The sequence below is a fragment of the Esox lucius genome, chromosome 11 (genome assembly GCF_011004845.1).
Source record: "Esox lucius isolate fEsoLuc1 chromosome 11, fEsoLuc1.pri, whole genome shotgun sequence".
Classification (NCBI taxonomy): domain Eukaryota; kingdom Metazoa; phylum Chordata; class Actinopteri; order Esociformes; family Esocidae; genus Esox; species Esox lucius.
The window spans coordinates 3,153,856-3,166,998 of record NC_047579.1 but is presented as its reverse complement, the minus strand read 5'-3'; the positions used below and the strand labels follow the sequence as shown (position 1 = coordinate 3,166,998).

General features: G+C 38.0%; 1 protein-coding gene across 9 annotated transcripts in view; it reads right to left on the bottom strand.

The window, feature by feature from the left end:
• The window catches only part of cdipt (CDP-diacylglycerol--inositol 3-phosphatidyltransferase (phosphatidylinositol synthase)), a 31,511-nt gene extending 26,911 nt beyond the window's left edge, over positions 1-4,600 (bottom strand). For 8 of the 9 annotated variants that reach the window (XR_002197465.3, XR_004576421.1, XR_002197466.3 and 5 more), the window contains exons 1-2: positions 4,432-4,598; positions 1,243-1,377 (exon numbers count right to left, since the gene is read on the bottom strand). Coding sequence is in view for 1 of the 9 variants with exons in the window: in XM_013135725.4 (XP_012991179.2) it covers positions 1,243-1,377; positions 4,432-4,474 (178 nt within the window). In the remaining 8 variants the exon portion in view is untranslated. Of the gene's footprint in view, positions 1-1,242; positions 1,378-4,431 lie in introns of all 9 variants that reach the window. The other variant, XR_002197469.3, reaches the window with a different exon arrangement.
• Between the last annotated feature and the right edge of the window lie 8,543 nt (positions 4,601-13,143).

Genomic DNA, 13,143 nt, shown 5'->3' with positions numbered 1-13,143 from the left:
CACACAGCCAGGGCAATTAAGGAGTGGCTCCATAAGAAGCATCTCAAGGTCCTGGAGTGGCCTAGCCAGTCTCCAGACCTGAACCCAATAGAAAATCTTTGGAGGGAGCTGAAAGTCTGTATTGCCCACCGAAAGCCCCGAAACCTGAAAGATCTGGAGAAGGTCTGTATGGAGGAGTGGGCCAAAATCCCTGCTGCAGTGTGTGCAAACCTGGTCAAGAACTACAGGAAACATATGATCTCTGTAATTGCAAGGTTTCTGTACCAAATATTAAGTTCTGCTTTTATGATGTATCAAATATTTATGTCATGCAATAAAATGCTAATTAATTTTCATACAATGTGATTTTCTGGATTTTTGTTTTAGATTCCGTCACTCACAGTTGAAGAGTACCTATGATATAAATTAAAGACTTCTACATGCTTTATAAGTGGGAAAACCTGCAAAATCGTCAGTGTATCAAATACTTGTTCTCCCCACTGTAACTATGAAAGGATTACTTAAATTAAGTTACTAATGAGCTATGTTACTAGTTACCTTTAAAAAGTAGTCTGACTACTATAATGCGTTACTTAGTAAACACTGGTAGTGAGTACCTATTTTTATTTACTTTATTATTTCAATTCTTGCTACATTGTACTTCTTGTTTAATGTTTTTTGTTAATATGACTAATTGGATTAATTGGGTAAGGCCCAATCCAGTCTTAAGCACACCGACCTCTCCCTACCTCTTGCGCATCTGCAGAGGAAGAGACCCCGCTGCTGAGCAAAGAGCACGGAACATATTGTGCAAGTGAACTTGGCCAAATAAATGATACACTTGCTCTGACACAGCACAACCCGCCATTAACATATCTGTGATTTTAGAGGAGATCCTCAGGCAAAAAGATGTCACTGCATACGTGGTATATTCTGTTCTTTGTGCTGGCCAGGAAGTCTTTGGAGCTGCAACAACTGAAGGATTTTTTAATTAGTGGATTTCCCCTTTCATTTAAGGGTTATGTTTAAAGTCTTATACAAAAAAGAATCATCCATACATTCTTATAAAATGTTTATTAAACTTGTATTGTTTTCTATGTTTTTTTCAAAGAACAGTTTGGTGCTGAACTACATTAAGTGTTTGCCAAATGAAACTACATCTCCCCAAAACTCTGTGTCCCAAGTTTGTTCATTCCATAGCCTCTGTAAATGATTTGATTCCTATCCATAGAAATGAATTTAGTTTTTATTCCAGGGTGGTACCTTGGTTCAGAGCACGGGCAGCATGTCCATCAAAGGCATCCAGGAGGGCACTGAGCAGGTAGCAGAACACAGCTGGCACTGGGCAGCATGTCATCAGGTAAAAGGCCAGCAGAGCCAGAACAATGCGGGCATAGCCTAACAGGAGAACAGGGAAGAAGAAAAGACAATAGTTAAAAAGGTGGTTATAAAAACATACTTGACTGTCAGAGGCTGTATAAAGTTCTCAAGCCCAATATAACAACACATAACATAAGTAAACATTTGACTGTTGGACAACACTTGGACAAATTAAGTAAGATTTGAGAAACGGGCCTAGCTAAAGTTAGACCATCTGCTTTGAAGGGATGCCTTTGCCATCTCAGAAAACAAGGTATCCAGACATAACAAGTGAGTCAAGTTATGCCTAGTTCGAAGTTAGTGGAGGTATTTCAGAAAGCAGGTTTAGTGAAAACCAAGGGTTAGTTGACTCATAGTTGATGGAAACTCTGGGTTTATGGTTTCAAAGAGCCTCTGAGTCAGTTACTACGGAAACATACCCTGTTAGGCTAACTTGCTCGCTAGCAGATTTTATCCAACTAATCCTGTCCTTTTCTCGAAGAGCCACTTGAAGCACAAATACTCTGCAGAAATCTCCATCGGGAGAGAGTGATCAGACCCCGCTTGGATGTTTTATCATTCCCTAATGATTATCTGTTTGAGCATTACCGTTTTTCTGCACAATCAATTATTTATCTGAACAATATTCTCAGCCCTCATAACGTTCCTATGATACATCGTGGACATGCTCTTTGTGTTGCAGTTTTCTGTATAACATCAGTGACGCTGAGCATATGTCCGAGGCAACCATCTCTTGTCGGGCTGTCAGAGATGTGAATCCTGCCCTGAAACATTTTCTATATACTTTAGTAGTGTTCCTAAGTCACAGACCCACAAGACTTGTCAAAAAAGAAGTCCACAAAATTGCAGGTATCAGTCTAAGCAGTAATCAGTGTATTTTGTTTAAAGCTTTGAAACATGAAGCACTCATCAGTTCATATTCTAGGGTTTCCAGGGGTGATTGGCTGCATAGATGGCACTTATACTCCTATCACTGCTCCTTCAGGAAATGAAGGCGATTATGTGAATAGGAAGTCTTTCCACAGCATTAATGTGCAGATAGGCCAACAAAGAATTGTACTTTTTGATAATTGTACATATTTTTTCCTTAGAAGATTTCACTTACTACTTACATATGTTGCATTTAGCCACTGAAAGGTGTTTAATTAGGTAGGGGAGGCTAAACAGCATCACAATTGCTTGTATTGATATTATACTTTTCCTGTATGAGGTATACATTTGTATTTCATCTTCAGTTGCTGCCAAGTAAATTTTGTGCCTGTTGAGTTGCACCTGCATAAACAGATGACCTCAACTTGTCAAAGGCAAGCAAACTCAGCAGTGAAAACTCAAGAAGTTAGGCATGTTTGTAAAAACTGTCTGTCACCAACTTCTACAGGTGCACCATTGAGAGCATCCCCTCAGGCTGCATTACTGTTTGGTACAGCAGCCGCTCCGATTGCAAGTCCCTCCAGAGGGTGGCAAAATCTGCGGAGCGCGTCATCGACTACCCATCACCCCTCCATGCAAGGCATCTACTGTACACGATGCCTTGGGAAAGCACAGAACATCATAGACTACAGCCACCAAGGCTATGGTCTATTCACACCACTACTGCCGTCTGGTTGACACTACTGGAGCATCGGAACACACACTTCCAGACTCACAGTTTTTTCCCTCAGGCCATAATGCTCCTTAAACAGCAACACTGATCTATCATCATACTGATCACACATTAACATTCCAGATGCTCTGATGTCTTTCTATGCGCCTTTAATGTACATTAGAATATTATTTTCTATGTACCATTCATAGGCACATTACACTCATATTTATAATATTCAATACTTCTACCCATATGGTTTAAAATTTCCCATCCTCCTCTCTGTAAAATTGCTAGTTTAAATTGTATGTATATTATTGCTATATTTTTGGTTTATATATTTCTTAGTTCTTACTACATAGATGTGTGCCACGTCATAGGAATGTGACTGTTCACAATGACGCTGTGTTATTCGGGGCATTGGATAAATAAACTTTACATTTGATGTTACACCCACATGCACTCATTATATAAATGTTTAATGAGAGGAAGACTTGAGATGTGACTTTTTTTCCAATTAATACTCACGCATTGTCTCGGTCAGCAATGGTCTGCCACGCTAGCTCACATTCTTTTGCTGGGGATACTGTAATGCTTTTTTCTTGAATATATACTCATTCTGCATGTGCATTCATTAATGTATCTAACTCCACTGGGAAGAAGTGCAGGGTCCGAGACCTTTTTCTCCTGTTGCCATGATGAGTCATGTTATCTGCGTTCCAATGATGAGGGCTTTTAATCTCCTCATGCACATGCTTTACTCAGGGTTAACTTAACTGAGAGTTGACTGAACTAACTGTTACCACCTGTTTGACAGCTCAGAGTCAGTCAACCCAGAGTTGTGGTTTAACTCAGTATGTTAACCCTGCTTTCTGAAATACCCTCACTGTCTACGCACACGCACACTAAATTAGGCATGGGTCAAAAGCAGCTATGCATCAGAAGCCCCAAGCACTGACAGGATGGAGATGTGGAATAGAGCTGTCCCCCTTAAATCTGGGTACAAATCATAAATGTAATACTATCAGAATTTCAAATACTTTTATCTACGTTGAGTGCCAGGTGGAGGGGTCTATTTTTCCAACGACTATCTTGTTTCCATTTTACGAGCCAGACAAGCTTACAAAACCAATATATATAATTTTACATTAGCTCAGAGTATTTCAACCAACCCAAATCTTGCCCTCAATTACAATGCTAGCCTACCTACTCGGGTAGCCTTCAGATGTTGATAACATGTGTCTGGAAAAAGCTAAACCACTAACTGATGATACTAGGTGTTTTTCTACAGTTACAGTTAACGCTAAAGCAATTCAAAACATTAATATCATGACAAAAGTAGCAACAGGCAAATGGAAAATATTTATTATTGACTAGGTTACAGGAAATGTTCCGTTCCAACTGCTAACGGCGGAGTCAAACAAAATCCTCACTAGCTGGTTAGCTAGCTATGATATTGGAATGGAAGCCACATTCAAACAGAAACTTACCGATCAAATTCGGAACGAAAAGGAAAATGTTTTCGTCAGCCATTGAAGCAATTCTCGATGGAGTATTAGTCTTGGACAAACTATTAAGTTTACAATATTTTACTTGTGCAGGAATCTACAATGAGCGTCTTACCAGCATCAGCTTCTATCAGCGTATCAGCGTCTTGTGAGCAACATTTAAAAAACACTTCCGGGTCACGAAGATGAGGACAATTTCCAAATAAAAGACACGAACGAATTACTGTACTTCAAAACTGACATAAATGTAATTTATAAATTATTTAAGAAAATGTACCTCTCAAAACACTGACAACAATTAATACGTGTTCATATTTAAGAGTAATTTCAATTTTACACCGCCCACACCATTGGCCACAATGTATCTCAATGGAAAAGAAATACATATTGACTCATACAGAAAAAAAAAACTATTCTATACGCCACAGTGAATGTATTGTAGGAAATGTTCAGGACAGGATGTAGATAAAAACAGAATGACAAATGTATTGGCAAATTGTATACTGCATAAAGCTGGCCAGCGAGACATATTTGAAAAGTTTGAAATCCCAAAAGGCAAGAGATATTGCCATAACAGGAGGAAAGCTCTGTAGGTCTGTTCAAGTTCCTCCACCTATAAGTTCTAATTTGTTCAGTCTTAATGAGAAGAAAGGGATGACCATAGATCAGAATGCACTATGTAATGAGTAAAATTTGGCCAAAAGGTTAAATTCCCACTAGATTTTATATATCAATTACTGATACAACAGTTACAACAGTTGGGTATCAAAACAATGGTCAGTGCTATGCACACTGATAGATGTGAAATGTGCAAAAATAGCATCTCACAATGAGCATTACTTCAACTCACATTTTCAGCTTAGACTAAATACAGACACATCATCGCTTGATATTCTCTTCAGACAACTAATCATCAATGGGGGGTACCCAAGAAATGCAGTCAGAGTGATGGTGTTTTGATTAGACAAACTGTTTGGAACACAACACCAGGTATTCTTGTGTTTTTTGTCCCCCGTGTAGCAGACAACTTTACAGTTAAAAAAACTCAGTTTCTCCCTCCAATACAACTGAAATCCCAGTTGTTGGCAACAAGGAGGAGATGTAAAAATGGAGCTCTGAGATATGTCATTCAGATAAAACATCAACAGGAGGGCATTTCTGGTCAGTGCTGGATTTTGAGAATTTGGGCTGATGACCCACACATTTCTGTCGGCAGGAATAGGGAAGGGGTTAGCATAAGTACAGAAGGGGCTATATATTTCTATGAAACAGCTAATGAGTGTCAGACAAAAACAATTGCAATGATGTACAACAACATGATTCTGAATTATAGATTTCTGTGATTCCACAGTATGAATACTTCTCCAACCATGCAGGTGATGAAGCATTACCGATTTAGATATTTCTACACTCACCTAAAGGATTATTAGGAACACCATACTAATACTGTGTTTGATCCCCTTTCGGCATGATGGATCCATGTTCTCATTCTGTTTACGCCAAATTCTGACTCTACCATCTGAATGTCTCAACAGAAATCGAGACTCATCAGACCAGGCAACATTCTTCCAGTCTTCAACTGTCCAATTTTGGTGAGCTCGTGCAAATTGTAGCCTCTTTTTTTCCTGTTTGTAGTGGAGATGAGTGGTACCCGGTGGGGTCTTCTGCTGTTGTAGCCCATCCGCCTCAAGGTTGTGCGTGTTGTGGCTTCACAAATGCTTTGCTGCATACCTCAGTTGTAACGAGTGGTTATTTCAGTCAAAGTTGATCTTCTATCAGCTTGAATCCGTCGGCCCATTCTCCTCTGACCTCTAGCATCAACAAGGCATTTTCGCCCACAGGACTGCCGCATACTGGATGTTTTTCACTTTTCACACCATTCTTTGTAAACCCTAGAAATGGTTGTGCATGAAAATCCCAGTAACTGAGCAGATTGTGAAATACTCAGACCGCCCCGTCTGGCACCAACAACCATGCCACGCTCAAAATTGCTTAAATCACCTTTCTTTCCCATTCTGACATTCAGTTTGGAGTTCAGGAGATTGTCTTGACCATAACCACACCCCTAAATGCATTGAAGCAACTGCCATGTGATTGGTTGATTAGATAATTGCATTAATGAGAAATTGAACAGGTGTTCCTAATAATCCTTTAGGTGAGTGTATATACCACATCAGCATTTGAAGAATGCCATAAGAGATTACTTAGAGCTGATCAAGTGAAACCATCTCGTCACTTCCAAAAAGCAACTTCATTATAGTTGTCTAAAGGATATATTGAACATTTTGTTCAGGACATTCTACTTTCTAACTTCTTAGCAAATGACCTGCTCAACATTCACAGTCTAAACAAAAAACAACTCATAGTAGAATCAAGGGAGATTTCTACAGAAAGCATTGGTGAATACCTTGTTTCAGTACATCAGAGCAGAACGTAATATATCTAAGAAATCAAAAGGCTCCCAACAGTCAAACTGATATGTTACCCATACCTCAAAGGTGTATACAAATGGTCAATAGGTGCACTTACCTAGAAGCTTTACTTTAACTTCCATATTCAGCATTTTGCATTGTGGCCAATAATATGGCCGGAGTAAAACACCAGCAACAATTGCAATTACACAGTAACCCTTGATTTTCCAGCATATTTTGAATCTACACACTCTCCTGAACATTTCCTACATTCACTGCAGCATATAGAATATTTCTTTCTCTATGAGTCAATTGGAATTTCATATCCATTGAGTTACATTGCGTTTAATGGAATGGGTGGAGTAAAACACCAATTACATAGTGCTCCTTGATTTTCTAGAATATAATCACTCTATACCGTCTCCTGAACATTTCCTACAATATTTTCATTGCGGCGTATAGAACAGTCTTTTCTGTATGAATCAATTTGTATTTCATATACAGTCATTGCATAGCGGCCAATAGTATGGGCGAAGTAAAATGCCAGTAACTATTGCAATTAATGGGGGTGGAGGTGGAAAATATAGGGTTGCTGGATTTAGCACAACAAGCCCATATACAACAGCTAATATTGCTTAAATCAGCATCTCTACATGTATGGCAGCCATTCCATTCTAGTGTCTGTTAAATTCCAACACAGGCACACCTCATTTAACTTAATGAGGTACTTAATAGGTGATTACCTGAACTCAATTTAATGAGGAAAAGTATAAAAAACACTGCTGTGGGCAACACTATCCTCTTGCAATAGGACCAGTTGGATGGCAAAAATTTGCAATTAGTAACACAAAGTAATTTAAAAAAAAAAAATACTATTCAGCATGACAAAAGAGTTGAAAAGAAAATATTTGAGTAAGGAAAAGAAGAGTTTAATTCTGGCTTTACTGGCAGAGGTATACAGTGAGCGTCAGGTTGCCTCCATCCTGAAAATGTCAAAGATGGCGGTTTATAAGAACAAGGTCAAGCAACAGACATTGGGGACAAGAAAGCTACAGACTGGCAGAGGGCGAAACCGACTGTCCACTCACCAAGATGACCATCAACTCCTTCGAATGTCATTCACCAACCTTAGGATGGCATCAAGTGACCAACAAAAAGAATGGCAAAAAGCAGCTGGGATGAAGTGCACGGCGAGGACAGTTCGAAATAGGCTCCTAGGGGCAGGGCTGAAGCTAGAAAAAAGCCCTTCATCAATGAGAAGCAAAGAAGAGCCAGGCTGAAGTTTGCAAAAGACCATGAGGATTTCAGCTTTGCCCAACACCTGATCGTCTAATGGTGAGACGGAGACCTGGAGAGGCCTACAAGCCACAGTGCGAGACGCACCCACTGTGAAATTTGGTGGAGGATAGGTGATGATCTGGGGACGCTTCAGCAAGGCTGGAATCGGGCAGATTTCTTTGTGAAGGACACATGAATCAAGCCAAGTACAAGGTTATCCTGGAAGAACACCTGCTTCCTTCTGCTCTGACAATGTTCCCCAACTCTGAGAATTGGTTTTTCCAGCAGGACAATGCTCCATGTCACACAGCCAGGTCAATACCTGGCTGTGTGACAATACCTGGCGGTCCTCCATTTGTGGATGGAGGACCACCAGATCAAGACCCTGTCATAGCCAGCCCAATCTCCAGACCTGAACCCCATTGAAAACCTCTGGAATTTGATCAAAAGGAAGATGGATAGTCATAAGCCATCAAACATAACCCAAGGTACGTTTTTGTGCCAGGAGTGGCATGAAGTCACCCAACAGCAATGTGACAGACTGCTGGAGAGTATGCAAAGACGCATGAAAGCTCTGATAAAAAATCTGGGTTATTCCACCAAATATTGATTTCTCTTCCTTAGTTTAAACATTTGTATTTTTTCGTTGAAAACTTAGTTTTCTTTGCATTATTTGAGGTCCGAAAACAATGCATAATTTTTTGGCTATTTTGACCAGTGGTTGTTTTCTTCAAATAAATACTCTAAATTACAATATTTGTATTTGGAATTTGGGACTAATGTAGTCAGTAGTTTATAGAATAAAACAAAACTGTTCATTTTATTCAAACACATACATATAAATAGTAAAACCAGAGTAACTGATCATTTTGCAGTGGTCTCTTAATTTTTTTTCAGAGCTGTATAACTAATAAGAGCCATCAAATCAACAACATAATACATAATAAAGAACTCATCAATTTATTTTTAAAATATTAAATCTTTACAACAATAGTTTACTCCATCTCCATTTCTCAATATGCTCCACCTTAGAATATCATTCGTTCTATGTGTAAACAGCATTTTTCTTTAGTTTATATATTTTTTTGATATGTAGGTATTCCTTTTATTAGCTATATCTTTACAATATATAATAAGCAAAGCAGCAAAATAGATTAATTTATTATTATGAATATCTGCCACATTTATCTTTGAAGGTAAAATCCGAAGATCTGAAGTGTTGTCGCTACCGAATCTCTTGTGTTGCCAGCATGATGCTAATGCACCAAAGTCAATATATTGAATAGTGTATAATTCCTTCTCGATTGAGTAATGATAGGCTATTTTTATGTTGTTTTCAAATTAATGCAAATAGCAAATAATAGAATAGAATAATTAGAGTGGGGAGAACAAATATTTGATACACTGACGATTTTGCAGGTTTTCCTACTTACAAAACATGTAGAGGTCTGTCATTTTTATCATATGTACACTACAACTGTGAGAGACATAATCTAAAACGAAAATCCAGAAAATCACATTGTATGATTTTTAAATAAATCATTTGCATTTCTACTGAGGATTTCCTACCGTACATTCACTGCGACACATTGAGTAGTTTTTGCGTTCTTAGGCAATATGTATTCCATATTCAGTCATTTCCATTTTGTCCAATTATGGCGTGGAGTAAAAAGTGAGCCATATTTGCAATTACTTTGAGACACCATATTCTGACTCTTGAGCATTTCATACAATACATTTACTGTGGCATGTAGAATGTTTATTGTGCAATAGGGCAAAAATAATCCCTTGTGTAGTATAATTTGAGGTGGACAATATACAGCTTTGGAAAAAATTAAGAGACCACTGCACATTTTTCTTTCCTTTCCAAAAAAGTCGAAAAGGAAGGTTTTGTGTGAGGAACAGAAGGGTAAAATTAAGAGACCACTGCAAATTGAACGCTTCTGTTCCTCACTCAAAACTTACCTTTTCAACTTTTTTGGAAAGGAAAGAAAATGGTGCAGTGTCCTCTTAATTTTTTCCAGAGCTCTAGTGTTGTGAATTTATTACATAATCCCTGTCCAAAACTAATGAACACAAAATTAACAAGAATTATATTATCAAAATAATGCTTAATGTTTTTTTTACATATTAGATATTACGTTCTCTAAATTAATTTACTTTCACAATTTCTCGATGTGCTCCACCTTCAAATAGTTTACCTTTGTCAAGTATTATTAAAATACTAAGCATTTTTAGTTTATATTTTCCCATATGGTTATTTATTTGAAAATGTTATATAAATGAAAATGCAAAGCTGCAAAAAAGAATGTACTCATATCATCCATATTGCGTTTCACCTTTTTAGACTTTTATTTTGAGTCAAAATATAAAAACCAGAAGTCTTATTGTTGCTGCTGAACCTTTAATGTTGCCTGCATGACTTTAACTGATTTTATTTATCTGAGACACCAGACGTCCGTTGCTTTCCCCAGAGTAGCTGATGTCCCAACCTTCCACATACATAGTGCCGTGTATTACATTTAACAATGAAATAGGGTGCTATTTGATATTATGGAATCAAGGTCAGGCGACAAGAAATCAAGCTATTTATGGCTCATCATGATGAGGGCAGGTTGCATGCATGAGTGTCCTACTTCTGAGTTATCCATGTCCAACATAGGGAAAAGACTGCAAAAGTTGCAATAGAATATAGATGACATACAGTTGTGCTCATAATACCCTGGCAGAAATTGTGAAATTTTGGCATTGATTTTGAAAATATGACTGATCATGCAAAAAAAACTGTCTTTTATTTAAGGATAGTGATCATATGAAGCCATTTATTATCACATAGTTGTTTGGTTCCTTTTTAAATCACAATGAGAATAGAAATCACCCAAATGGACCTGTTCAGAAGTTTACATACCCTTGAATGTTTGGCCTTGTTATAGACACAAGGTGACACACAGGTGAAAATGGCAATTAAAGATGCATTTCCCACACCTGTGGCTTTTTAAATCTCAATTAGTGTCTGTGTATAAATAGTCAATGAGTTTGTTAGCTCTCACACGGATGCACTGAGCAGGCTAGATACTGAGCCATGGGGTGCAGAAACGAACTGTCAAAAGACCTGCATAACAAGGTAATGGAACTTTATAAAGATGAAAAGAGATATAAAGATATCCAAAGACTTGCAAATGCCAGTCAGTACTGTTCAATTACTTATTAAGAAGTGGATCATTCGGGGATCTCTTGAAACTGAGCCAAGGTCAGGTAGATTTCAGCCAAAACTGCCAGAAGAATTGTTCAGGAAACAAATCAAAACCCACAGGTATCCTTGGGAGAAATACAGGCTGCTCTGGAAAAAGATGGTGTGGTTGTTTCAAGGAGCACAATACGATGATAATTGAACAAAATTGCATTGTCGAGTTACCAGAAAAAAGCCTTTCCTGCGCCAATGCCACAAAAAAGCCTTGTTACAATATGTCTGACAACACCTTGACATGCCTCACACCTTCTAGCACACTGTCATTTGGAGTGACGAGACCAAAATAGAGCTTTATGGTCACAATCATAAGCGCTACGTTTGGAGAGGGGTCAAAGAGGCTTATAGTGAAAAGAATACCATCCCCACTGTGAAGCATGATGGTGGCTCACTGATGTTTTGGGGGTTTATGAGCTCTGAGGGCATGGGGAATCTTGTGAAAATTGCTAAATTGTTAAGCAAACAAGCAAGCAAGTTTATTGATATAGCACAATTCTTACATAGAAGCAATCTAATCAGAAAACGGGAGAAGAAATCGCTTGTCAATAGCGAGGAGAAGATATTATTGCTTGTGGGTGCCCAAAACTGATCGTCTATGCAGCGCTCTTTGCTGAGAAGTAGTCTCTGTAAACGTGTCAATTGCAAATCTAGACTAGGTGGTAATTACTCTGGCATCTGAGCACAAACCAAATGCCTACATGCGCCTTTACAACTATGACTTGTGTGGTTATCCCATCTAGCTATCTTAAAATATATTCACTGTAAGTCACAATGGATAAGCACATTTGTTGATTGACCAAAATGTAAATGTATATTTCATAGAAATATGGGAACACTAGACAGTTACTTCAAAAAAGACGGGTAATCACACTTCGTCAAACCACTCCTCTGCTATAAAAATATAGAGATATCAAACAACTATTATCATTTCAGTTTTACATTACATTTTAATTATCCTGTCTTTCCTAAACTCCAAATGTGAAACAATAGTTGTGTCAAAGAGCCTCAATACCGGAATGTATTATGGGTAAATTATTAATTACTGATCTACTGTACAAATAATGACTTATGTAAATGCCAGGCCAACATGTCAATGCTAACTGTGAGAGCGAGGTATGTTGACACACTTTTCACACTGTGTAACATTTATAGGGCACAATACATCACAATGCTATAAATGTCATACCAAATGAAAGAAGGATGTCTTGGGCAAATATTTTGTATTCATTATATTATATCTTATTTCAGTACGAAGTTGTAAACCATTAAATAGAGAGTGTGCACTTGTGACAATTTACCCCATCAGCAGGTAAGTTGTCACACTACGTGGGGTAGGTTGTCACATTGGATTATCAACAAATAAGAACACAACTTAAATGTCAATATTGATTTCAAATTCAAAACCACATGCAACTTCATTAAAGACCTCGAAATAAAATCAATCATGCCTAGAGAATCTGGCAAATCATGCCTTTCAATCAAAACTATAATGCTGGCATAGCAACTGCAACTTAACCTGCCTCACAGCCTTTAACATTGTTAAGTGGTGTGCTATCATTCTTTTTCTTTTATAATTTCTTACAATCTTTCTTTCGTTCCTTCCTTCCTTCCAAAACACATTTCCTCATTGCAATTGCAAATTCATTACAGGCTTATTACACCCTCCTCCCTGTCTACTATCCCTGTTTCTACAATGCAATTCATAACACCACACTAAACTCATGACACTGTATGAAGTAGTGTATGTGTGGATATACT